The 24,557-nt window shown below is 47.5% G+C and overlaps 1 protein-coding gene and 1 pseudogene across 1 annotated transcript in view; one reads left to right on the plus strand and one right to left on the minus strand.

Moving 5' to 3' along the window:
- Nucleotides 1-3,816: 3,816 nt before the first annotated feature.
- LOC119249383 (ubiquitin-conjugating enzyme E2 D3-like) lies at nt 3,817-4,428 on the minus strand (annotated as a pseudogene).
- Nucleotides 4,429-15,160: 10,732 nt separating this feature from the next.
- Nucleotides 15,161-24,557, plus strand: part of FBXO32 (F-box protein 32) — a 29,339-nt gene continuing 19,942 nt past the window's right edge. Inside the window, exons 1-4 of the mRNA XM_037502023.1 lie at nt 15,161-15,423; nt 21,270-21,382; nt 22,207-22,256; nt 23,360-23,452. Of these exons, the coding sequence (XP_037357920.1) occupies nt 15,308-15,423; nt 21,270-21,382; nt 22,207-22,256; nt 23,360-23,452 (372 nt within the window). The 5' untranslated portion in view covers nt 15,161-15,307. The remainder of the gene's footprint in view (nt 15,424-21,269; nt 21,383-22,206; nt 22,257-23,359; nt 23,453-24,557) is intronic.

A 24,557-nucleotide genomic window follows, 5' to 3' on the forward strand; every position in this document is an offset into this window, starting at 1 on the left:
GAAGAGAGCGGGCCTCGTTCTCTGGGGTGCCCTTCTCCTCTGATCTGGCAAACCTGAGTTCTCTGGGCTTAAATACAGGGAGGCTGGCATCTCCTCAGTGCTTGTGAATAATTTTCATGATGCATGTGCCCAAAGGCCGAGGAGAATGGGTGCATGTTTACACTGATTTAATCAAAAACTGCTCCATTCAGGATGAGGGCGCGCACTGGTGCAAGCTCTGTCTCCATGAGCACCAGATGTAGGGCAGACGGCAGGCTCCCCCGAAGATGAGGCAGGGGAAATGACACAGGGAGTTCACTTATGAAAAGTCCTGGGTCCACCACATATCACTCAATAAATTCCCCTTTAGTGCAACAGGGGCAGGTGGACAGTGCCATCTGGTCACTCCCCTCACAGTCTAAAGCTTCAACTCAGGCGCTCTGCTTGCATCTTCAGACACGCTGCACAGCAAGTTTGGGTATTTTTTATGCTAAAAACAGAGAAGTGGAGGACAGGAATGGGATGAGACAGATGCAGAGACTTTATGGGGTGTGACGAGAACATAGAAATCTCTCTCCCACTCATCTTAAAGTTGGGAAGATCAAGTGAGAAGACTTACGTGACTTGGTCAAAGCCACACAGATGCGCCTGTCCCCTAAGATGCCTGTTTCTGGCTTAGTGAGGGCCCATTTGGCTGCAAAGGACAGAAATCAGTGGAAAGTCGGAGAGGGTTGGAGCTGGGGGTTGAAGGACTCCTCAGGACGCACTCTCACTTTCTAAGTGAACCAGAGGGCTCGAGGCTGCCCAGGCTGGAGGGCATTCCCAGGAGGTGGGGCTTCCAGTATTAGAGTCGGGAGGATGACCCTCCAGGTAACTGTACAGGTGTGAGTGCTGCAGAGCTGCTGCTCTCACGGGGCAGAGTGGAAAAGACAGGGACATGGAGCCAGAAACCCGTGAAGGCAGAGGGCCAGACCCCCGGCTACCCCTCCCCAGCAGTGTGGGCATTTCTCTTCTGCCTTTCCAAACCAGTGCCCTGCCTTCCTCTGCCTTGTGCATGGAGGCTGCGTCAGTGGGCCCTCTCGCCCTCTGGTTCCCGATGGGTTTCTCGCTGGCAGGCACCAGCAGAAGACTGAAGGGCAGGGAGAGAGTGAAGTCAGGGTGTTTGGGTCTCTGAGCTCCTTTCTCCCAAGGGGAGACCAGGGCTGTATCTTTTTACCAAAGGCCACAATCCCTCCCCACCCTGGGGGCCTCTCACAATCATAACTCCTCTCTCCGGGTTCCATAACTGCTCCCTCCACTTGCCCCTTCAGGCGGAGGGGCGGGGCTCACCTCCCCACTGCTGTGCCTGAGTGTCCACCACCACACTTTGCTGGTTTCCTGCACTCTGCCCAGAGAATTGTAAAGCGTCTCTTTACTGAGGTTCTTAATTACCCACCCTGAGTGTGCCGTCTGTTCCCTGCAGAGACCCTGACCCCGATCCCAGTGGTGAGTGACACCTCCCCCTTCCAGACCTTAATTCTCAGAGCAAAGAATGAGGAGAACTGTCCTTCCTGTCAAGGTCATTATGGAAGAACATGGAGAGAACCCAACACTGTGCCTGACACACAGCAGACCCTGTCTGTAGACACAACTGTCTCCTGTACCAGACTGAACTCCTCCCGGACCATAGGCCTCATTTTATTCATCTTTGAATCTACAACACCCCGCACGAAGATGATCGCAAACTCTGGGTTCCTGGACTATAAACATCATTACTGCGATGACCACCTGAGTATGTTTTGGAGTGCTGGATTTTAGGGATTTTTTTTCTTATTTATTTGTTGGGGATTTATGTTATTATTTGCTTTGGTTTTTGTCTTACTTTTCTTTTTTTTAAAAAAAAAATTATTTATTTATTTGTTTGTTTGTTTATTTATTTATACGAGCACTGGGTACAGTCAGAAGCGCGGGAGTGCGAGAGAATTCACCAGAGCTAGAGCGGGGAGCAGAGCAGGCAGAAGGACCGAAGCACACTGCTGAGGGGAGCAGCGGGCGGCAGGAGAGGTCTGCGCGCCATGTGGGACCCTCCTCCGGTGGCCGGGGAGCAGCCGGGGATCGAACCGGCGCTGCAGAGGCTGCGGGCAGCTTCGCAACCCAGCGCTCAACCGCTGCGCCACCAGGGAGGCCCTGTCTTACTTTTCTTTGTGTATTTTGGAAAGAGTTTTGCTGTTTTGTCCTTGCTTTTTATACCCATTTTTTTCTTTTAGTCTTATTCCCCTAGAGCCTGGCATTGGCACTAGCAAGCACTCATCCAGCACTCTTTGAGTGAATGAGAGTCAGTATTATGTTTACATAAGAGGACACTCAAAAGCAGAGACTTGAATGAACTTGTCACTGACTCACTGGGCCCAGATTGTACCCAGAGGCAATGCCCACACCTCAATCACCTTTGTTTCACCAATAGCAAGACTTTACATGGTCTTCAGTAAATACCAAATGCAGGCTTGAAAGAAGGAATATAGGAGTGTTAGGCTAGTTGCATATCCCAAAGGATTATAACTGGATGGCAACCAGTTGAAAAAGGTAGAGTAACAGTTAAATTTTACCACATCTGTAGAAATCAACATTTATAGCATAAATTGCAGTCATCTTTCATGACATAGAAATCATTTCATCATTTCATAGAAATGATGAAAGCAGCCATAACTAGTGCTGGGAGGAAAGTATGTTTGCCTGAGTTTCTTAGGTAAAAGAGACTCTTAAAATAGTCTCTTCCTCTTATTTTGTTTTTTTTTATTTATACAACTTTATTGAAGAAAAAAATCAGAGTGATTAGGCGATTACTCAATCATTGATAACTTGCATAATTTATTCCATGTTTCAATCAATGTATTGGAAGTTACATTAATGAATAGCTCCAAGACTCCTAACAATTTAAATGAAAATTACAAAACTTTTGAGGCTCTATGTTGGAATGAGAGGGTTTTTGACTTCCAATTTCCAGTATCTGAGGAGCAAGAATAACTCATTCCTTTACCAACATGCATAAAATGCATCCCCTTTTCTATTCTACCGATGTTACCAATACCAATTCTCCAATCACATTAGCAGGAGCCAAAAGTATACGTGCAACCTCGAACCTCTAACAGTGGACAGTTTACTTGAGAGGACTTTGCTAGAACAAGATTCTTCCTTTGACAAGACCACTGGGCATCCATTGTTTCTCCCTGCCTCCCTACTTCTCCATGGCTTCTCCAGCCTGTGAGCCTGTGAGGGATGGTTTAGTCCAATAAACAAGTTGGAACAAAGATATTGACCCATAATGCATGTGCTCTTTTTGCTTTTTTTTTAATTCTAAATCTCAGGCAACTGTTCCCTTGTTACTACGTTTCTGAAAGCAGTTAGTGTCCAAAGCTGGAAGAACTTAAGTCTTCTCAGATGAGCATGGGCATGAGTGAAGAGAGGTAAACAAAACCAACTTAGAAAAGATGGGGTCTGGCCTCCCTGGTGGCACAAGGGGTTAAGCACCACACTATCAAGCTATCCTCAGCCTCTGCAGCATGAGTTCGATCCCTGGCCCAGTCAGGGAGCTACCCACATGGCACAGCAGACCTCTCCTGTTTTGCCCGCTGCTCCCCTCAGCAGTGTATTTCAGTCAGTCTGCCTGTTCTGCTCCCCACTCTGTCGCTGGTGAATCCTCTCCCCCCACCCTGCTGCCCCTCTGTCCTGTACCCCAGTTCTTATATGCATAAATAAATTTAAAAAAATAAAAAATAATTTAAAAAGAAAAGATGGGGTCTGAGAAGGGAGCAGCCAGCTAAAATCAAAAAGGAGAGTCATTAAAAGCTTGTTCCAGCTCTAACACAGGTTGTTCTGACTTCCAGGTTGCATCACATGGGATATTCTGTTATATTCATTCTGTTTTATAGATCATGTCATCTCTGGCAACTAGGGAGTCCTCTGGGTTTGGATCACATAGCAGTGAACAGGGGTTAAGGACTTGAGTAATAATTCAAGCAGGAGACCACTATGATCTTAGACTGTCAAGACAAAGTCTGCCATTCCTGTTAATATTTAGATGTTAAGTTCTCATAAATGCCACCTCAAGAGGCTTGAAGGGGTAGTCTGAAGGAAAATGAATTGTGAAAAAGAAACACGCCTCCTTGATCTGGGCTGTGTGAGGTCCCATAACTGTGGTTTGCAAGGAAGCCTATCATCTGCCCTGGACCTGCCCAACGCTGGGCTGGAAGGTCACAGGCCAAGCCACCAAGGTCTTTATTAATCTGTTTCAGCACCAAAGTCTGCTTTCCCTCTGTCTCTTCACTATCTCAGCGTGAGCTCTCGATCCTCTGGGCAGCAGGCAAGGACAGTCTCTTGTCTCACACTGACTCCTCCAGACACAGGAGGAGACACACCTTCTCTCTAAACCCACCCTGGGCTGGACTGGGAGGCGGGATGGAGACAGGTCATGTCTGGCAGGGAAAGGTGAGCAAGCAGCAGAAGCCATGGCTCAGAGAAGCATCGAGAATGGGAAGAAGGCCTTACTTTGTAAGGCCTCCTGGAAGGCTGCATTTAGATCAAATATTTGTAGATCAAATTGATTTAAAGAAACTCTTGCCTTCTCAAGAAATACTACGCTAAATCCTTTGGGAAATGAACATTGCTTCAATAAAGTAAATAAATGAAAATTTTATGCTCCAATAAAATAAAGTAAGCTTGAATCACACAGGGGCCCAGCAGGATACAAAACTCTGCTCAAGCGGTTTAACCTAAGAGGCTTAGGAAGGGATCAGTGACAGAGGTGTGGATAGAGCAAAGGCGCCTGGGGACCAGGGCAGCTGGAAGCTTTAGCTGCCTCCCAGTCTTCAGGGGCAAGGAGACAAAAGCAATTTTGCAGACTCCAGTGAAAACTGAAATCAGGGCCAAAGAGTTGCCTGATACGAACTGAAGTCGTGGAAGACTATGGCGCTGAAGCCAAAAGGGAGAGAGGAAGAAATACTGTCTGACTTCTCTCTTCCCACAGGGATCTTTTGCCAGTAACTTTCTTTGGCCAAGCCCAGCAGGAAGCCAGAGGGCACGGGAGCCAGAGAGTTCAGGTGAGGGATCTGTAGGGCTCAGCCTCTCTGGGCCTAGGACAGTAGATGGATGGGGTAAGGGGAGAGGAGGGGCATTTACAGTAACTCACATGATCCACCCTTTTTTTTTTTTTGTGGGACCCTCGCAGGCGGCCAGGAACGAACCAGTGTTGCAGAGGCTGCAGGCAGCCTCGCAGCCCAGCGCTCAACCGCTGCACCATCAGGGGAGGCCCTGATCCACCCCTTTTGCCTCCACTCAGCACTCCTCTTGCTCCTCACCCAGAGGAAGATCTCTCTTCTCCAGCATCATGGTGTCCTTATCCCCCCTGCTGCCCACGTATAACCTCTGGAGGACACAAGCTTTGGAGCCAAAAGTCCTGGATTCGAATGCCAGCCAGTTGCCGCCTGTGAGCTGTGGGACTCTGAGCAAATCGGGGAATGAGGCTGGGTCCTTATGAATATACAGGGACCTTATACCGCCCATGGAGGGCTTGGGGGTGAGTTAAATAAACCCATGTATACAATAGGCATTCAATAAATGTTACTCCCTTCCTCCTACTTTCAAGCTAAATTTCACATCTGAAACAGAAACTAACAGATTTATCCTTAGGGGAATTTAGGATTTTCATCAAGTGAGCTTTCTCTGGCTCAGGGTTGCTGTCGTGATGATGTGCGTGCATAGATTTATAAAAATAAAAAAATCGAAGCGCCAATGTTTTCAATTCTTTGTCTTTTACTTTCACACATGGACAGCTCAACATTTTTCACTGTCTCAAGATTTCTGAATGTGACAGTTTTGTAGAAGCCAAAATGTCCTGTCTGGGCTTGAGGCTGGTTTTCTCAGCAGATGAATTATTTCAGTAAGTTCTCATCCTTCCAAAGACCCTCTGATCTAATTCAACCCTTGGTTCAAGTACACACATTAGCATGAGACAGGAGGAACTTGAAGGGTACTGCACAGAGGTGAGAGTGTGTGTTTTCATGCCTCTGAATGCTTCTCTAACATGCAAGTTCTACACTGGTGAGGACTGCCCTCCATCAAGGAACCTCCATTCTCCTCCATTGCTCAGCCTAAATCCTATGTCTGTCCCAGTTGCACCACAGAGGGGAGCAAGATCTGGTCCTTTTAGGCCCTACATTTGGAAGTTTTATCTCCCACCCAGTCACAGTGAGGCAGCCCCCTAAATCAGAGGGATAGCAGAAGGTGCTACCTGGATTGCAAAAAACAAACAAAAAAATAGACATAATAAAACAAATTTTCAGTGCATGCTCTTTCAATGGTTGGTTTTAGGCAATTTCATTCTTCGTTTATTTGTTTAAAAGAAAGTTATAACTTTACAAGTCATCTCTTATTGATAGTGAAAAATAGTACTATAAATATTTATAACATTTCTAAGGTAGGTAAAAATGGAACATTTAGACTCCATGGTACATGACCATGTGCTGTAACTTCTGACAGAGACAAACCATCTTATCTAAGAGAGATCAGTTAAGTGAGGGCGAAAGAGAAGCTCCCTTCAGAATATTGTTCTAAATAGGGCCTCCCTGGTGGCGCAAGGGGTTAAGCACCACACTATAAAGCAACAGCAGCCTCTGCAGCATGAGTTCAATCCCCGGCTGGCCACAGAGCAACCTACATGGCGAAGCAGATCTCTCCTGTCTCGCCCACTGCTCCCCTCAGCAGTGTATTTCAGTCAGTCTGCCTGCTCTGTTCCCCACTCTGTCTCTGGTGAATCCCCTCACCCCCCCACCAACATCTCTGGCCTGTACCCCAGCTCTTGTATGCATAAATAAATAAATCTTTAAAAAAAAAATATTGTTCTAAATGGAGTTCCTGCCTCTTCTCTGGGCAGACCTGGGCAGCTGGGAAGAAATCTGTCCAGCATCAAGGAAGCTCTCCCAGGACAGAGGAAACACAGAGTTTGCCCTGTTCTTGGTCCTAAAACCAATGGAAGTGAGGGCTCGCTCAGGACAATCAGACCCCAGGGCACCATTTCTTCTCTCACCTAAAATAGAATCTTTAGGTGAAAAAGTCCTTTTTGGTGCTTCCCCTCTTCATCCCCACACCTGTTCATCCCCAAGTCCCAACACTTGTCTCAGGTCCACCACCCCCTTTATCGACTTGGCCACCACTGTCTTAACTCAGCCTCTCCCGCTGCTGCCTGAAAGCTGGACCGCCTCCTAGCTCATCCCCTGCCTTATGTGAATCTTTCTCAACTGACAATCAGCCATGTCCTGATTAGCCCAGCCCACGTTGAAAATATAAATTAGAAATGCATTTAATATGTGTGCCCTACTAGCTGAGCCAAGCCCACCTTACTGTGCTCAAAACCCTACCTTAGCCTAGTGTTGGGCAAAATATCTAACATCAAGCCTATGTGATTTACGAAAAAGTGTTGACTATCTCACATAATTTATTGAACACTGTGAAAACAGTCTGTAGACTATCAATTGTTGACCATCATGATCAAGTGGAACTCCTGGGAGCTGTGGCTGCTGCTGTATATCCAAAGAGAATGGAAACACACATTGTTAGCCTGGTAAAAGATCAAAATTTGAAGTTTGGTGTCTACTGAGTGCATTTCACATCACGTAAAGTTGAAAAATCCTAAATTGAACCATCAGAAGTTGGAGGCCACCTGTACTTCCTCCCTCCAGCCCTCTGCCTCCCAAAGACAGATCTACTCACAGCACGCTGTCCCCAAGACAGTCCCTGCTTACACCTCTGCTGTGGTTCCCACACTTCAGATAAGTCCAAGCTTCCAACCATTCCCCCCAAGAGCCTCTGCAGTCTGCCCCCTGCTTGCCTCCACCCCCAGCTCTTTTCTGGCTCTGACTCACATTCTGTCCTTCACTGCCCCCCATGCTGGTCATTGGCATTGTCCTTGAGGACTCTGCTACCTGCAACAGGACGCCCCCCCTCCATCTCCATCTGCTTTGTCCCACTCATCTTTGAAGGCCCAGCCCAAGGAAGTCTCTCCAGGAAGTCTCTCCTGCTCTTCCAGTTAGATTCGGTGCTTTATCCTCGTGGGTGTCCCAGCACCCCTCATGCAAATCTCTATCACTGGATCTGTCACATATTTGTATGTCTCTGTGGCCTATTTACTCCCTGAGGGCAAATGTTCACCGTTGTGTTCCCTAGCTGTTTTAGGAGAGTAGCAGGGACATATTTAGGGTGTGGTGCGCCCCAGTTGAGACAATGAATGGATGATATTCTCTAATAAATTCTACAGCTGTAAAGTGATTAAAAACAGAACTAAAGATAGCCACTCCTGTGGCTTAGTTGACAGAGGAAGGGAAAAATCCAATTTATGCACCATCTCTTCAATAAATACACAATTTGAATGCATTTAGCAAGGGCTTTTTGTCTAAAAGAAATGCCATTTTTAGCAAAACAGATGTTTAAAAGACTAAAATATTTCTTAAATTACTATCAACAGTAAACCCTAGTTGAACATATTATGTCCCTTAAGGGACTGAATTTCTCGGATAGTAGGCAGAATGGGAAAGAAGATGAACATCCCATACTTTTTAAATTACCTTCTTCCTGAAATGAATGTACTGTTGTTTAAAAGAAATCATGGATTTGTTTTATTTTAATATTTACTGACTTGTCTGAGACCAACAGTAAAATGGTTTTTCAATTCATGGACCAGAATTTCCAGCTACAACTTAGAAATTTAATTCCACATACACAGAGACCTCGTGTGTGCCAGATGTCAGACATAAGGAGTGAGCAGATTATACCTATACACTCTGTTTTCTATGAGAAAATCACAGATAAGACAGGGATATACAAAACACTCCAGAAGAAGGACAGAAGAAAACTGTGTTCTTCTATTTTCCAGTGAAAATTTGGAATCATTGTTGATGCTCGCCCTTGCACCAGTGATACCATAGAACCATCCCACTATCTCAGCAACACGCAGGGAGCTGATCAGTCTGACAACTGACCACCAAATAGGTTAGTGACTTCCCCTGGATTTAACCAAACAATACCTGACTCATACAAGGAAACACACTTAAATGATTCACAAATTGCTTCTCCAGTCTCTAGGGGTGATGAGTCAAAACAGGCAGTGTTGACAGCAATTGGTGAAAATATAGGAGGCAGGTCTGCCTTCAATCTGAAGGACTCATAGGGCCCAATTTTTAAAATTTGCTGTTTCCCTAGGATGCAGGGTAAGAGTGGCCTCCATAGGGACTCTAATATTTGCTTCTTCCTGCGTTCATTGAACCAAACTCATTGAGAAGTCCTGGCAAAAGTCAATCACTGGTGGGGGCCTTCCCTGGTGGTGCAAGGGTTAAGACGCAACCTATGAAGCCATACACAGCCACAGCAGCACAAGTTCAATTCCCAGCCAGGGAGCTACCCACATGGCGCAGCAGACCTCTCCTGACTCGCCCACTGTTCCCCTCAGCAGTGTATTTCAGTCAGTCTGCCTGTTCTGCTCCCCACTCTGTCTCTGGTGAATCCTCTCACCCCCCATACCTCTGGTCTGTACCCCAGTTCTTGTATGCATAAATAATCTTTTAAAAAAAAGTCAATCACTGGGAGCATAAATCAGAGAATGTGAGTCTTACTTCTCAGGGACAATGGTCAGGACAGCAGGATTGATGGAATATTCTAATTGATAGGGCTTGTACTCATGATGCCCAGTTCCCAGATCGGCTACTAGCTAGCTCTGTGTTCCTGAGTTAGTGTCTCTTGTCTTGGGTAAAAGGAGAGAAGTGGACCAGGGATCCTCCAACAGTTTGTGCTAATCTGTAAGCAGACCTTTCAGTAAGTGGTTACTTGGGCCTCAGTGGCTACATCTGTAACAGGGAGATAAAGATACCTGCCTTGCAAAGTTATGTGAATATTTGTAATGATAAGGAAGGAAATCACCCAACACAATGTCTAGATAAATTTCAGTCCAAGCTATTTTTAAAGATGAGAAATCGCAGAACTAAAATGCGCTGCTCAACTGTTTAAGATACATTCCAAGGATTATAGATGGGCTAGTTTCAACCAATAGCAGACACTAAGACTGTACATAAAGCTGTACATCTCTAACAAATTTAACATGCAAAGTTACTATGACAAATTTAACATCCTCATTTTCAAATCTGCATTTTTTAAACAAAAGACTGGAAGTCTGTGCTGTTGGTAAAGGTTGTGATTTCATTCATTTCCCTGTATTTCAGAAAAGTTAGCAGCCCCATCGCCAAAACCTTTTTGCTACTTATTAAAAGAAAAATAAAAGAATTTTCATTAAAATTGAGCAATTCAACTCTGAAAGGAGGATTATAGCAAAATGCTCTTGACCCTCTCTCAAAAAAAGAACAGGCCTACATTTGAGGAATGCCAAATGATTCTCATTAAAGTCACGAGAATATTTTCAGTGACATGTGTCTGACTGACTTTAACTTAGTTGGCAGAAATCATGGCAGCCAGAGACCCAAAAATAACACAGCCAGCAGTTCCTGCTCAAACACACCTAAAAGATCTATTTCACGTGGCTTCGAGGATGCCCCACCCTAAACAGACTGGGTCTAAGGTCATATGCAAATCGTTGTGGCATTAAACATACATTCCTTGTGACAGTATCAACAGGTTGCATTTAATAGACTGAGTTTTTCTAGCTCCTCCTTTATAAAATTCACACTAACTTGAACAGAGGAGCTGAGGGATTTCGTTGATTCCAGCCGCCGCCCCATCTCACAAGCTAAAGTTATTTTTAACTTACAACTATTGCTGATAAATATTTTTTGATGGAAAAAAAAAAACCTATCAAAAAGAGAAACTATGAAAGACAAAATACAATTGCATTTCAGGGAGGAATCTATCCTGGGCCAAAACTTTAATAAATGTCATCTTGGATCAGCAATAACAGTGCACTTCCTTTCTATCAGGTTTTTCACAGTCTGTTTCTAGAAACAATTTCTCTAAATAGCCTTATGAGGCAGTGGACAGGCTAAAATTGTGCCAGGGTTACCTTTGACAATGCAGTCTTCTGGCCAGAATAAGGTCTGTTTCCAAAGTTCAAGTGCAATAAATAGTATCTAGTAATATGCAAACTATCATGTCATCGTACAATTTGCTCCAGTAGAAATGTTTTCCCATATCTGGAAATTAGCTGAGTGAGTACAGTCCATGCCGTCAAAACAGAATTTGGTGAGGGAGACAGACATGGACTGAACCAAGGAAAAGATGGTGGTAGGAACTTTGCAGAAAAATAACAATAGCTGCCACTGGTGTTGGCACTGTTACAGGTACTTTACGTATAGTGTCTCAGGAAAGACTCACAACACCCGTTGAGGTCAATACTATCATTCCCAAACCACAAAGGAAGAAAGTGAAGCACAGAGAGGGTCCCGTAACCATTTAAATGGGGAAATTGCTTTGAACCCAGTCTACCTGGCTCCGAGTAGGACTGGAGACAGACCTGAGAACTAGTTCAGTAACAGCCTAACAGGCTATTCCACTTTTCTGAGCCTCAGTTTCCTCATCTGTAAAATGGGAATGTAAGTATCTAGTCCCTGGGTTTTTTCGAGGAGAGCATTTGCCAAGTGCTTGGTACAGTAGCTTCAGCACAGCCAGCATCTATCATCAGAGGACATGCACATTAAGACCTTTTTTCCTATGATGCCATCTTTTTACCACCTTCTTGATTTGCCTCACCAATTAGGAAGGCACCACTGTTGGAGAATTCAGCAATGTAGGATAGGACTGCGGGTTGCCAGTCCTCTCTCTCCCCACCTTGCTACGTCCTTAGTAGTAATAAGATGCCAATGGGGAGGGCCTGGGCATGACAGCAACCCAGGGTAGTTTGACATTTATTGAGCTATTGATTGATTGCCTGTCATGACCAGGTACCGTGCCAGGAACTATGGTGACCAAGCCACAGAGACACAGCCCCACCAACAAGGATCCCCAAGGCCCCAGGAGGAGAAGGGTGCATAACCACACACCCAGAGTCCTCCCTGCCATCTATGGCACAAAGTTGTAGGGGAGATGCAGCAGATAAGTGTGGGAGCCCGAAACTCACAGTCATGGTCCTCATGTTGTATGCACAACTCGGGCCATCTGGCTATTGCTCCTCCTCCCTTTCCACCCGCCCCCCAAGTCCGTGCCTTGGGAAATGCTCGGAGTGTCCTTCTGCCTCTCTATCTTCAGGCTGAAGCTCGGACACTGATACGTTGCCTTTGTGATTATTCAGGGTTTAGCCACGATAGCTTCCCATCACAGAGCCTTTGCGAAGTCAAATCAGCACCCGAGATGAAGGTAACTGTCCCAGACATGACCGAGCACAATCTTTATCTTAAGGGTTCAGCATAACAAGGCTGCAGTTGAGACGCCCCCGTGTTGGAGGAAGTGTGATGTTAGATTTGTGGGAAATCTGAAACAGTCAGTCACACTTCATAAAGGCTGGGTTCAGATACAATGACCACATTTTTTTTTTAGGAGAAGAAAACTGAAGAACTAGAAATAAATCCTGGAGCTTCCTGAGATTAGTCCTTAGGCAAAAAGACAAGGACCAAAAAAGTTGTGATTTCCTACTTTGTGGTTGAAATTTTAGAAGTTTAAAAAAAAACTTTCACAAACTTTCAGCCACTCAACCATTGGTAGTAGTCAGCTGTGGACAGGATGATGCTGTGTAATAAAAGACCACAGTCATCTCAGCAACATTCAGCAATGCAGTTATTTCTTGCTAATGAACCTGGTGGAAAACTGGGGCATCTGTTGTATGTGTCAGTATCTGGGACCAAGACTTTAGAAATTGTGGCTAGCAAGGCTATGCCCTTGGCATTGGCAAGAGCACAAGAGGAAAAACCCAGACACACAAGCTCACATCCTATCCTCTGCTCATATCACACCCACCAGCCTCCCGTTGGTCACAGCAAGTCACATGGCCAAGCCCAAGGTCAAGCATCAGGGAGGTTACATCACTAAGAAGTCATGGCCAATGCGGGTGCATAATGACCAATGAGGGGGAAAGAACTGCTACCAATAATCCCACTTACTACACTTTCTAAACAATGCGGAAAGGCAGGCATGACAGGCTTCCTTCATTCTTGACAGCCAGAAAAAATGAGCTCACGTCATTTACCCAGGCTGGACAGGCAGTGCTAGCAGAACTAGAATTGAAACCTTCTGCTTTCTGGGTTCTACAGAGCTGTGGCTCACTCACATGTAACTAGCATAATCTTTAACAATCATATCCCTTACTAGGTTTCTTTGCAGATGTCAGTTGCCTCCAATAAAGGTCAAGATGGTCTCATCTATTAGCATGATCACGGCGTTTAACATTTGCATGGGAACTCGTACCATGTTTTTACAAGCTTTTTTTTTTTACTATTACTGCACTAATAAATTATTTATGGTAGGAAACTTAAATCAAAAAACCCTGGCTTCTTGAAAACAGACTTTAGGAAAACCATCTCCTGCTCCTTCCAGTATGTTCCCTTCCTGGGCATTCAAATTTCTTTACTTATTTTGAGTCTGAAAGATTGCACGGAATTGGTGAGGCAGAAGATACTGATGTCCATAAGAGGAAAGAGCAGGGAAGAACCAAGTCAGAAGCTAACTCTTGCACATGGAATCTCTCCTCTGTTATTGTATGGGATGGAATGGGCAAATGGATCAGCCTGGAAAGCATCCTAGTCACAGGTCATGAAGGGTAAGGAGCTCACCATAATAGCTGCATCCCACGTCCATTTACTGCTCCTGCAACAAATAGTTCTTTAAGGTCTACTCTGGACCTGGCAGTGCTGGGGCTGGGATGTCCCTCCAGCAAAACCCACCAGCTCTCCCGGAGTTTATTTTGCAGAGAGAGATTGTTTCAGTCAATCAATAAAAGTAAACAGTGGCTTCAGATTCTACTAAGGGTTGTGACAAAACTAGCAGTGTAACCTTGGGTAAGTCACTGACTTTCATCTGCCTTGGGGCCCTCATCTGAAAAACCATGTAACTCCCACCCGGCTGCCCACAGCGATTGTGGGACTTTAGATACTAAACTAAGGTCTGTGAGGGCCTCCTGCACAGGTATAGAGGGCGGCCTGGGCCCTAAAAGCATGCACAGAGGGACCTTTAGTCCCCATCCGTGAGCCCTGGCACAGCATTCCAGACAGGGCCTCTTTACCTTCATGCTCACGGCAACTAAGACTCCTCGCCTGGTATTTTCCCGAAGAGGACTAAAGGATGCTGCACAGCCCGGAGGCGACGAGCACAGCAGGTCCTCAAAACAAACCCAAGAAAAGCCCAATCCCAGAATCCTGAAGAAGGTTCCGACAGCGAGTGGAGGGAAGACACCCCTTCCTGGCTCCTGGAAGCGCTAGAACTTTCACTTTAACACTTGACGCGCGGGGCGGCCGGGGCCTGCGCGGGTGGAGACTGCTCGAGCGGGTTGGAATTCCCCGTCTCCACTGCCCGGCGCGGACCAGCCACCGCCCGGCCATCCTCTCCTCCTGCCTTCGCTGTCAGGTGTGGCCGGCCTGACAGCAGACTCGCTAACCACAGCTCGGGGCAGGGTGGGGTGAGGGACTGTCCCTCCTGCACCCCAGAGCGGGGTTCGGGCAGCGAGGGGGGCCTGGAGGTTGCGCGCCTGCTCCGGGGGGGCTGTTCCGAGCGCGGGGCTGGATGCTGACAGCTGCGGGGTGGGAGCGGGGTCTGCTCCTCCGCACCCCAGTGGGCAGAGACCCAGACACGGGCTGGGGCGCCTCCTCCCTGCACCTCGCGAACCTGAGCGCGGCCGGGGCATCGGCCGGCCTCGCTCTCCCGGGGGCGGCCGCAGGGCCCCGGGGGTCACGGGGGAGCGCCGCGGCCCGGAGCCCGGGGGCAGTGGGAGCCGCAGCCCGCCGCGCGGCTTCAAGTTTCCACCGGCCCGCGGTTGTGCAACCGCCGAGAGCCGCGGGAGCCGCCGGCGCCCGGGAAAACAAGCCGAGCCCATAAACAAAGCCACGTGGCCTCGGGGTGGGGGGGCGGGGGGCGGGCTCAGCGCGGGCGGCTCTTCCGGCAACAAAGAGCCCGGCCGGCGGCCGCGATAAATACGGCGGCCCGGCCTGCGCGCCCCACTCCGCGAGCCCCGCGCCCGCCTCCCTCCCGGCGCTGCGCCCAGGGCGCGCAGGTCCCCGGCTCCGCGCCCCGCTCCGCAGCTTCCCGGCCGGGTCCCCGCGCCCGCCGCTCGCCCGCCCGCGCCCGGAGCATCCCCGAGCGGCGCGTCCCCGAGGCCAGCGGGCCGGCCCCGTGCAGCAGCCCGTCGCGCCCACCCGCCGCAGCCGCGCGCGGTGCCATGCCCTTCCTCGGGCAGGACTGGCGGTCCCCCGGGCAGAGCTGGGTGAAGACGGCCGACGGCTGGAAGCGCTTCCTGGACGAGAAGGGCGGCAGCTTCGTGAGCGACCTCAGCAGGTGAGGCGTCCGCCGCCGGCGCGAGCTGCGCGCACCAGCCCTGGCTGGTCCCCGGGGCGCGCAGCGGTCGAAGAGGGGCTTGGCAGGGCCGAGACAGAGGCGGGGTAGACCCTGAGCGAGGCGGGCGGTCACTTGCCCGGGTGTCTGCAGAGGTCACCGGGATTGGGGGGGTTGGTTTCTCCTATTGTTCAAGGTCAGCGTCTCCGAGCGGGCAGTGCGCCTGACCCGACCCTCTGCGGAGCGAGCAGCAAACGCGGGTCTTGTCTCGCCCCCACACACCCCCACCCCCGGGCTCAAACTTAACAGAACTTCGGGGATCCCTGGCCTGAAACAACGGAGTCGGCGCAGTTGGCGCGCGCGGGGGCGCGGACCCGCGAGCTGCGCGCAGGGCACCTTCCGGCGGGGGGCGCAGCCCCCGGGCGCTGTGGACACCAGGCAGCCGGGCCGTAATGTGCGGGTCCAGCCCCAAGAGCCTCCAGGCTCGTCCCACGCGCGGCAGCCAGAGTGGGCAGGGAGGATGAGTAACAAGAAGAAGCGGCCAGATGGCGCGGGGTGCACCGGCGCCGGGGGGCCGGCAGGGGAGCAGTGGTAAAGCCAGGGGCCGCGAGGCTGGGCAGGGGCAGGGATGCAAACCACCCACCGGCTTCTGGGAGGATGAAGCTTTTGCACCTGTTTCCTCAGTTCCTTCGGTTGCTCTTCTTTGTGTAGTGCGTGCACCCCCATTTCAAGTCGTACCTGTCGACTTCAGAAAGCCCACCTGGCTCCAGGACCCAGGTGTGGCTCCAGAGCTCTGCCAGCCTGGCGGAACGTCCGAGATTCGAGGGTTATGGACCCTGCTTGGTCCATAACACAGAGCAGTTAGGTGCTCTGGAATCCATCAGTTCCGGACCTCAGCCCTTGATTTCCAGATCCTTCATTTGGCCCCGGTGAGGGGAGCAATGAAAGCGGTTCCGGAGATGATCAGTGCAGCCTGGTCACCCTTGGGTGCCTTTTCCACTGCCTTGGGTTGAAAAGTATGCGCTTCCCCCCACCCCCACCCCGGATGCCCTTAAATTGACTTCACTGGAGAGCTCTGTAACTGGGCCTGGTTCCCACTTACTGAGATTTACCAGGGGTTGTTTGGCGGAGCCCTTGGCACTCAATTTTTAGAAAACTCAAGAAAATGTGGTTATTTTGACCGCTTGACCTCCAGAGATCCCATGTGTTTGTAATTTGCAATGCTTCAAACTCCCTTTGTCTTCCAGTGGGGGAAAGAGGTGGGTATATGTGTGTGTGTGTGTGTGTGTCTACGTATGTAATCTGAGGGGTCTGTCGCCAAAGATCATAGTGGGCCTTTCTTAAAGATACTTTGAGGCAGTCCCTGAGAAGTTTGGGGAGCACTGTAAAAAATCTTATTTATGAAAAATCAGATGATTTACTTACCAGAAATAAGACCAACTGTTGTCACTGGACTTTGTCTTCTAGGGAGTCAGGTTACGGATCATGCCTAAATTATTCTCCCTAGCCTGGAAGCTCCCTTCCATTCTGGTAGAGTAGACCCCTCCTTCCTTCCTCCCTGCTCCTCAGGGAGGAAGGATGAGCTGATATTTTGGTACTTTCTTTCTGGATAACAGTTCAGATTCTCTCTAGAGAGGTCCAGTAGTGAACTGCTGAAGTGGGTCACAGTGGTTCATGCAGATGCTGTTGTAAGGTCCTCAGTAGGAAGCAGACCATTGGGTCCAGCAAAAGAGGATTCAAAACACAGAGCCCCTGGTTCCTATAAATATTCAGGCTGTACCTGCTTCAGGAGGTAGGCCAGTGTCACTCTCCTTTGGAAGGAGATGGTGCCTCTCTCCACTGGAAGGCCTGGGGATGGTTTTAACTTCCCACATAAAGTTAATCTAGGCTGGGATCTGGTTCCCCTCATTTCAGGCCCTCTGAGCTTGGAGCTGTGGGTCTCTGTATCACAGAGATGATCAATATAGTGAAGGCCTGGGGTTCTTGATGAGTCAGAATTTAGGAATCACTTGGGAGCTCCTAGCACAGCAGCTGGCTGTTTGTTTGCGGAGTATTTCCCCCCCCAGCAATTGTAAACAATCCCTTCCCTACTTAGCATGAGAAGTCTGCCAACTTCTTAAAAGTGTTGGCCTTCTGAGACCTGGGTTCCAAGTCTCAAATATCTCCACTGTTATCAGTCTCGGTGGTGTTTCTCTGTGATGTCAGGTTTGGGCTGAGTGCCTGCCTACACAGGTGAAGCTCAATGCCTCTCCTGTTAGGGGAAAACAAAAGACTGGCACTGACAAAGGGGGGGGGGTTGTGAAAGGACGACACAGGCAGAGTCTGAGCCCAGGGACTACACATCTCTAATTCCATGACCTCTGTGAGCTGCCCGGGGAAGTCATGGGGGTAGGGTGCTGGGGTGTGTTCAGCCTGGGGGTAGGGTTAGTGCTGTCCACAACTTGTGTGCCCAGCACATCTTTTCTTGACTCAACTGGCCACTCTCTCTGTGGTCCAGGGCTGGGTCCTCCTCCAGCAACTGAATATTACCAAGCCCATCACAGCTGCTGTGAACTGACATCATGGAGGTTTCCAAGAAACTTAAAACAGAGTCCCTTCTTAGCAAGTTGAAACTGTGTAAGATAGCAGAGGAGTGGCAAGTGATGACTTTAGTAGAGCAGGTTAAAAATTTAAGGAAAGAGCTTGGCATGAATTGGGGTGACCCAAATATTTCAAGGACGTGGTAGTTGAATCCCCTTACCACTGACCCCCCACCCCTCAAAACCCCAGAACCCCTCCTTGAGTAAGATCCGCTGACAACCCCCCTCCAACCCTAGCTAATCTCAGCTGAACCCAGGCCACTCTTCCCAAAGGTAGCCTACAGACCTACCTTTGAAAACGCCAGTGTTGCTTCCCAATGGAGCTAAGACTGAACCGGGAAGCAGGAAGTTTACCTCGCCGCCCTAGATGAGTAGTGCAGAAGAAAATAGTAGTTAAGATTTTTATGAGCGCTCACTGGGCACAGTCCACTGTTCTCAGAGCTTTATATATTGGGCTGTTTGTTTTATCGCAGCAAGCTGGGTACTGGCCTAGTGAGTTGAAAATTTGGGTATATATTAGAGCAAATTAGCATAGAAATGGCATTGCCCTCCGTCTACAAGCGCAGGCCTGTGGGGCTCGGCCACAGTTTTCTTGCGTGGCCTGTATGGTAGATGATATGAGAAACAGGCCTTTTCTTTTCTACCGTCGCTCTCTTTAGCTCTGTTGTTAAAATGGTCTTATTCTGACATCTTCCACCTTTTCTAAAGCGGTCTTTAAGTATCTTAGGGCAGGGGTGAGGGGACCATGATAATATAGGACTCAAAGAGGTCTTTTTTCTTATATGAGACCTGTGCCTGTGAAAATGAACATCAGTAAGATCGACTACAAAATAGAAACTTAGTGACTATTGTTGAATTTAATGAAGAAAGCAACCTCTATGAATGGTTTTACTTTTTTTTTAATTAAATGTCACAGTTCCTAAATAGTGGTGGCTTTTCTTGTTGTAATTTTCCGTTGGCTTTGCATTTCTCTGAAATGGACATAATTGAACTCTCAAAATAGCCTCTAACTGAATATATTATTGCTTAAAAGAAAACCCATAAGCAAGCAACACAAATAAGCCCCATAATCCCTCCTTCTGTACCCTACCTCTGGAATCTAAAACCTGATATTCACATCAATAATACAGGGTTTCTCTTTGGTTCCGACTTTTTTTACATTCAACTGTGGGAGAGCATCGTCCATTATGTCAGATTCTTCTTAATTAGCTTTTGGAAATGAGACCCTTGGGCTTCATGCAGGTTTTGTAGTTTCTATAAGGAAAGAAAGTGTTCAGATGCCTTTGAGGACTGTTTTCAATTAGTAAAGAATAAGATGACATATAAATATTTAAAATTTCTGAACTATGGTCCCAATCTCTGGCCAGGCTCTGAACATTTTCTACTAAAGCTTAAATATGTGATTGAGGATAAGACAGCTTCACCTCGTGGTTCTCTACAATTATGTGCAATTAGGTTGAAGGGTTCTGACTGTGCTGTATGTATGTGTTTTCTTTAAAGCGAAGCCTGTGTGTGTATTTTCGCACACAAAATGTTCTACCTTTGCTTGTTAGCTGCTCTCAGCTTTGGTACATCATGGGCCATCAAGTGACCTTCCACCTTTTCCCTTTCATCAATGCTGATTGTATTGTCTTAAATTAGCCTTAAGGACGCTTCTGCCCCTTTTCCTGGTGAACTTGGGGCAGATCACTGAGGGGCTGGTATTTTCGCCCCTGTGGTCTTGCAAGTTGACAAACACACACTCATGTGTCATGTGAAGTCGGACCCCAGACATTCACCCTTGACACTAAGAGAAGGCATTTCTGCAGTAATCTTTCTAAAACCTAAAAGTATCTTGTTCTCTGAATGAAAAAGAGAAGGCTAAAGAAACTTCTCGGTAAATGGTATTAAGCAGGGCCTCACGAGGGAAGATTAACCAGTGATTGATTATCCCTCAAGCTTATCCCTGTGCGTCCGGAAGCACAGAGTATATTGTTGGTGATGTCATGTGTCAGCACTTCAGCAAGACAGACGCAGGGAGGATTGTGAGCATTTTGGTCGTGGGAAAACTATGGCAACCACACCTGAGGGGAGAAACACTATGTTGTGAAAAAATAAACAAGGATGTTAAAAAAAAAAATCCTTACATATGGAATAGAGTGAAACAATCCAAAGGGTTAGATAAAGCCAAATTAATAACAAACCCAGGAAATCTGACTGTAGAACTGAGGCTACCAGAGGGAGAGTGGGAGGAGGGAGAGCCAAGTGGGGAGGGGGCGCATGAACTATGGTGGCGGACTGTGGGTGCAGTCACACCGCCTGAAGGGGGAGAGCCCTCTAAAACACAAACAACATTATAAACCAGTGCAGTTACCTTGATAATAAAATGTTTTTAAAAATCCTGATTTTATACGTACCCCAGGGGTTAGGAGAGTGAGGAATCCATCTTCTCATCACACCTCAGTATTGCTTCTTCATCCCCTCTGCGGATGTGAAGACGCACTATGTAATAGAATAAAACTCAGTCAGCCCCCAGATGACAGCTCAGCCTGCAGGTGGTGCCCACCTGGCCCTCATTGAACCACCGTCCATCAGTGACCTGTGAACTGAGTGGTTCTCTCTTGCACAGATTCATCAATTATGAATTCAGCTTGTTTCATTTAGAACCAGAGTTCTCCCCTTTGGGCATGATTCGTGTTACTCACGGAATTATGTGAAACCCAAACAATTATCACCAGACACTAAACATATTCTTCAAATGGAGTTAGGAAGTCTGATTTCTATAAATGTGATCATGGTTTAAAGTCATGATAGAAGCAGGCTAGTTAAAAGACGCTTGGGTATTCTTTCAATAGGTGAATTGTATGGCCTGAGAATCATAGCACCATAAAGCTATTTTTCAAAAGCAACATAGGGTGGATCCTTCTACAAAATGAAGGCTTTGTGTATTACAGTGATACTATTCAGTTTTGCTTAAAGTGATAGCCGTGGTACCCGGCTTTCTCTCCGTTAAAGAGGGCCGGGCTGTGCATCAAATACAATGGCAGGCACTGTTGGGGGACTGAAAAGAAGTAGAAGCCCCCATCCCTGCCTTCCACAGAGATGGGACGATACTCTGTCCCACAAGAGGGATGTCTGTGACTGTATACACTGCTTTTGAGCGATTTTTAGTCCTTTGTTTGAGGAGCAGGTATGTTTGTGTTTTATAATCCGGCGAACTATTTATAGAAACAGCTCATGTTAAAGTATTGCTGTTACAGCTCACTCCCTCCTGTCTTCTGTTATTCCTAGCTACTGCAACAAGGACGTGTACAATAAGGAAAACCTTTTCAGCAACCTCAACTATGACGTGGCAGCCAAGAAGAGAAAGAAGGACATGATGAACAGCAAAACCAAAACTCAGTGTAAGCTGTTGGTTTTGAACTTAAGAAGAAAGCTGTTGGAGGATCACTTCGGTCGATTCCTTGAGAAAAGAAATCACACCTTGCATGTTAGACATCTGCTTTCATGTTTACTGTGTCACCAGCAGTGATGACCGAGCTCCTTACCCTCTGAAACCTGGCTGTGCCTTTTACAATGGGTCCTTACCGTCTTGTTTATAAGAGTTGCTAGCTGGAGTGCCCCCCCACCCCGCTTGTCATTCATATTTGGCATAGTTAATTTCATTATTATCCACTCCTGTGGTCCATGAAATCAGTTCCAAGTGTGTGCTTTTATTTTAAACTATGCTCTGAGGCTTTGAAAATATTTATTTCTCCCTCTTTCATTGTATAAAACCCTTAACAGTTCTAGGTGTTGTATGCACGTCTTAACAGAGAGGATAAAGTTCTATTAATATGCAGGCATTCCAGATGTTTAGCTTAGTCCATTTGGACAGCATGATTTCCTCGTGTTATCTGTTTTATTTCTACTTGCTATGACCTGTGTAAGTTATAGGCTTGGCTTTGAAAACAAACTTATACTTGGGTATTTGATTTTTTTTTCCTTTTAATTTAGAGCATTGGTATATAAATCTGATCATCAAAGACTTGCCTCGGATGAAGTAAACTAAAACTCCAACATTGACACGCTATAGAAATTAGGCCCTGGCTTCCTCTTCGGTTGTCAGCAGAGTCTGTATTTTTGTCAAAGCTTTTTACACTTTGGAGTAAAGTCAAAACGAAAACAGTTTAAAATCTTGGGCAAGTGACAGATTTTAAATGTGTATTATTTTTTTCTGTCTCTGTAGATTTCCACCAAGAAAAATGGATCTACGTTCACAAAGGAAGTACCAAAGAGGTGAGCCCCACCTATTAACTGAAAAGTCTACTCAGCCTCACGCCTCCCCAGGAGGGTGTGGGGGATATTGGGTGATAGTATTATGCCAAGTCATGATTGTCTTCTGTGGGAGGGAAGAATGGCTAGCCACCTACGTCCTAGCCAACCATCAGAGTTTGGGGAGAGAGGAATGGGGTAGGGGGCAAAGTCACTACATGGCCTCCGGTTCATTCAGTGAGGTAACGGAGGTAAAAATTAATGTGAAGATTAATGTGCCCATCTAACAGCTATTCGTTAACAGCCCTGGCCTTGCCTTAGAACAGAACCTACATCTCTACACATCACCTCACATAAGTGTGGGCACTGAAAGTAAGGGCTATTCCCTAAATTAGTTTTCAGCATCTGCTTGTGTGAGGTAGGCCTAGGAGTGGGAGCAGACCATAGCCACACTGGCATGGCACTTTAGAAACCCATTTTATGTCTTTTTTCTCTCTGCACAGGCATGTGTTCTGATAACTAGGATGCACGGTGATGTGATAGAATAAGATTTCTGTCATAGTCAGCTATCTTAGAGGACGCCTGTGGTTTGAGGAGAGGAGAGAGGCTCAACAATACACCCCACTAGAGCTGGCCTCTATGAGTCAGCACGGCTCTCTAGTCCCAGCTCCTCGTGAATTCATAGATAAAAGAGCAAAACATTTGCTCCTCAGTAAGCCTTAAAAATGTTTTTGATGAGAATAGCACGGGCAATGCAGCCAGGTGGCAGTAGAGGTGACACAGGTAAGTCTGCTGCTCCTCCCAGGGGCATTGACGGGCCAGCCATGGTCACCTCACACACTCCACAGCTGGGAGGTGTTCAGTGCCCAACTGCTCCTTGATAAGCAGCAGCTTAGAATTTTCCCATTCTAGAGAACCAGGGGTAAAGGTCACAGTGAGGGTGTTTGCACTGCCAGCTGTGTGGCTCCCAGGGGTTCTCAGAAGGAACTTACATGACAAAAAAAGAAGCAAATGACCATTGGTTACCTAGGATGGGGTCAAGCTTGCTGGGCGGGGTCCAGGTGGATTGTTAGGAGAATGAGCTCTGTGTGGCAGGAGTGACCTCTGCACACTGTTTTCACATCCAGCGCCATGGCTACTGCACTCTCGGGGAAGCTTTCAACAGACTGGACTTCTCAACTGCCATTCTGGACTCCAGGAGGTTTAACTACGTAGTGCGGGTAAGTCCCAAGCACCCAGTGGCTCATCCAAACTCTTTCCCAAGTTGATTTGTTTTTTTCAGGTTGTCTTGAAGTAGGTTGCCTCCCCCCAAAATTAACTTTCTGGGGATTTTGAGGAACACAGAAAATGGACTCTTCAGCCTCCTTCTCTTCCCCCGTCAGACCTCAAGTTCTCGTGTGAATCCTATTAGGATGTCCTGAGATTGGCCCCCACAAACAGGGGCAGCGTCATACCTCATGAGAGCCACTCCCAGCCCCCCTGGGTAGACGACAACCCTATGTTGGGAAAAAAAAGTTTAACGAACATTAGCAAGATATTCATGACAAAGATAAGCCAGCAAGTCAGTCTAACCCTGAGCATCAAGTCAGTGATCCTCTTTGTTGTTGGCCTCCCTCTCTCCCCTGAAGCGCCTTCTGCATTTTCTGGCTGTGGGTCAGCCTGACAGGCAGCAACTGTTTGGGTCTTAGGTTTGGAAGTAGAGGGACTTGTCCCCTGGTGGTGTGGCTTGGTTTGGCTTTTATTTTCCTTCTGCTGGGTTGTTGTGCTTCCTACTGCCGAGTCATTGAGTCAGATGATTGCAAAAGCTCAGCCAGAGCTATGACATTCAAGCCCCCTTGAGGCCTGGATGGCTTACCTGTCATCTGGGCAGATGCGGCCTGGCCAGCCCAACTGACCTGATAAAAGTGACCTCCTGGAGGGTGAGAAGCGCCGAACTGAGCCCATGAGCGCAGGACCAGATCCTTCCACTTCTCAGCTGTGTTCTTATTCCTGTCCAAAAGAATGAAAGTAAAACAGCTTCTAAAATGTTCATGCCATTCAGGGTGACTCTGCCACTTCCGGGAGGTCACTGTGACCCTTGCACTGGCTGGATAGAGACGGGCCCAGCAAGATGTGGGAGTTCTGTTGCTGAGAATATAAATAGTTTTTGTATTCTCGGTATTAAACAAAGACACCAGATCTGATGTCTTGCTTACCAATTGGTCAGTCTTGAGATGATTCTCCTTCCTATGTGTTTTTCCTTTCATAAGAATAAAGCATGGGATCAAGGATCCTAATAGCGAAAATCCTAGTAGAAAAAATCCTAATGCAATTATGTGCATTATC

This window comes from Talpa occidentalis, unplaced genomic scaffold (assembly GCF_014898055.3).
Source record: "Talpa occidentalis isolate TD23 unplaced genomic scaffold, MPIMG_talOcc4v2.1, whole genome shotgun sequence".
Taxonomy (NCBI): Eukaryota; Metazoa; Chordata; class Mammalia; order Eulipotyphla; family Talpidae; genus Talpa; species Talpa occidentalis.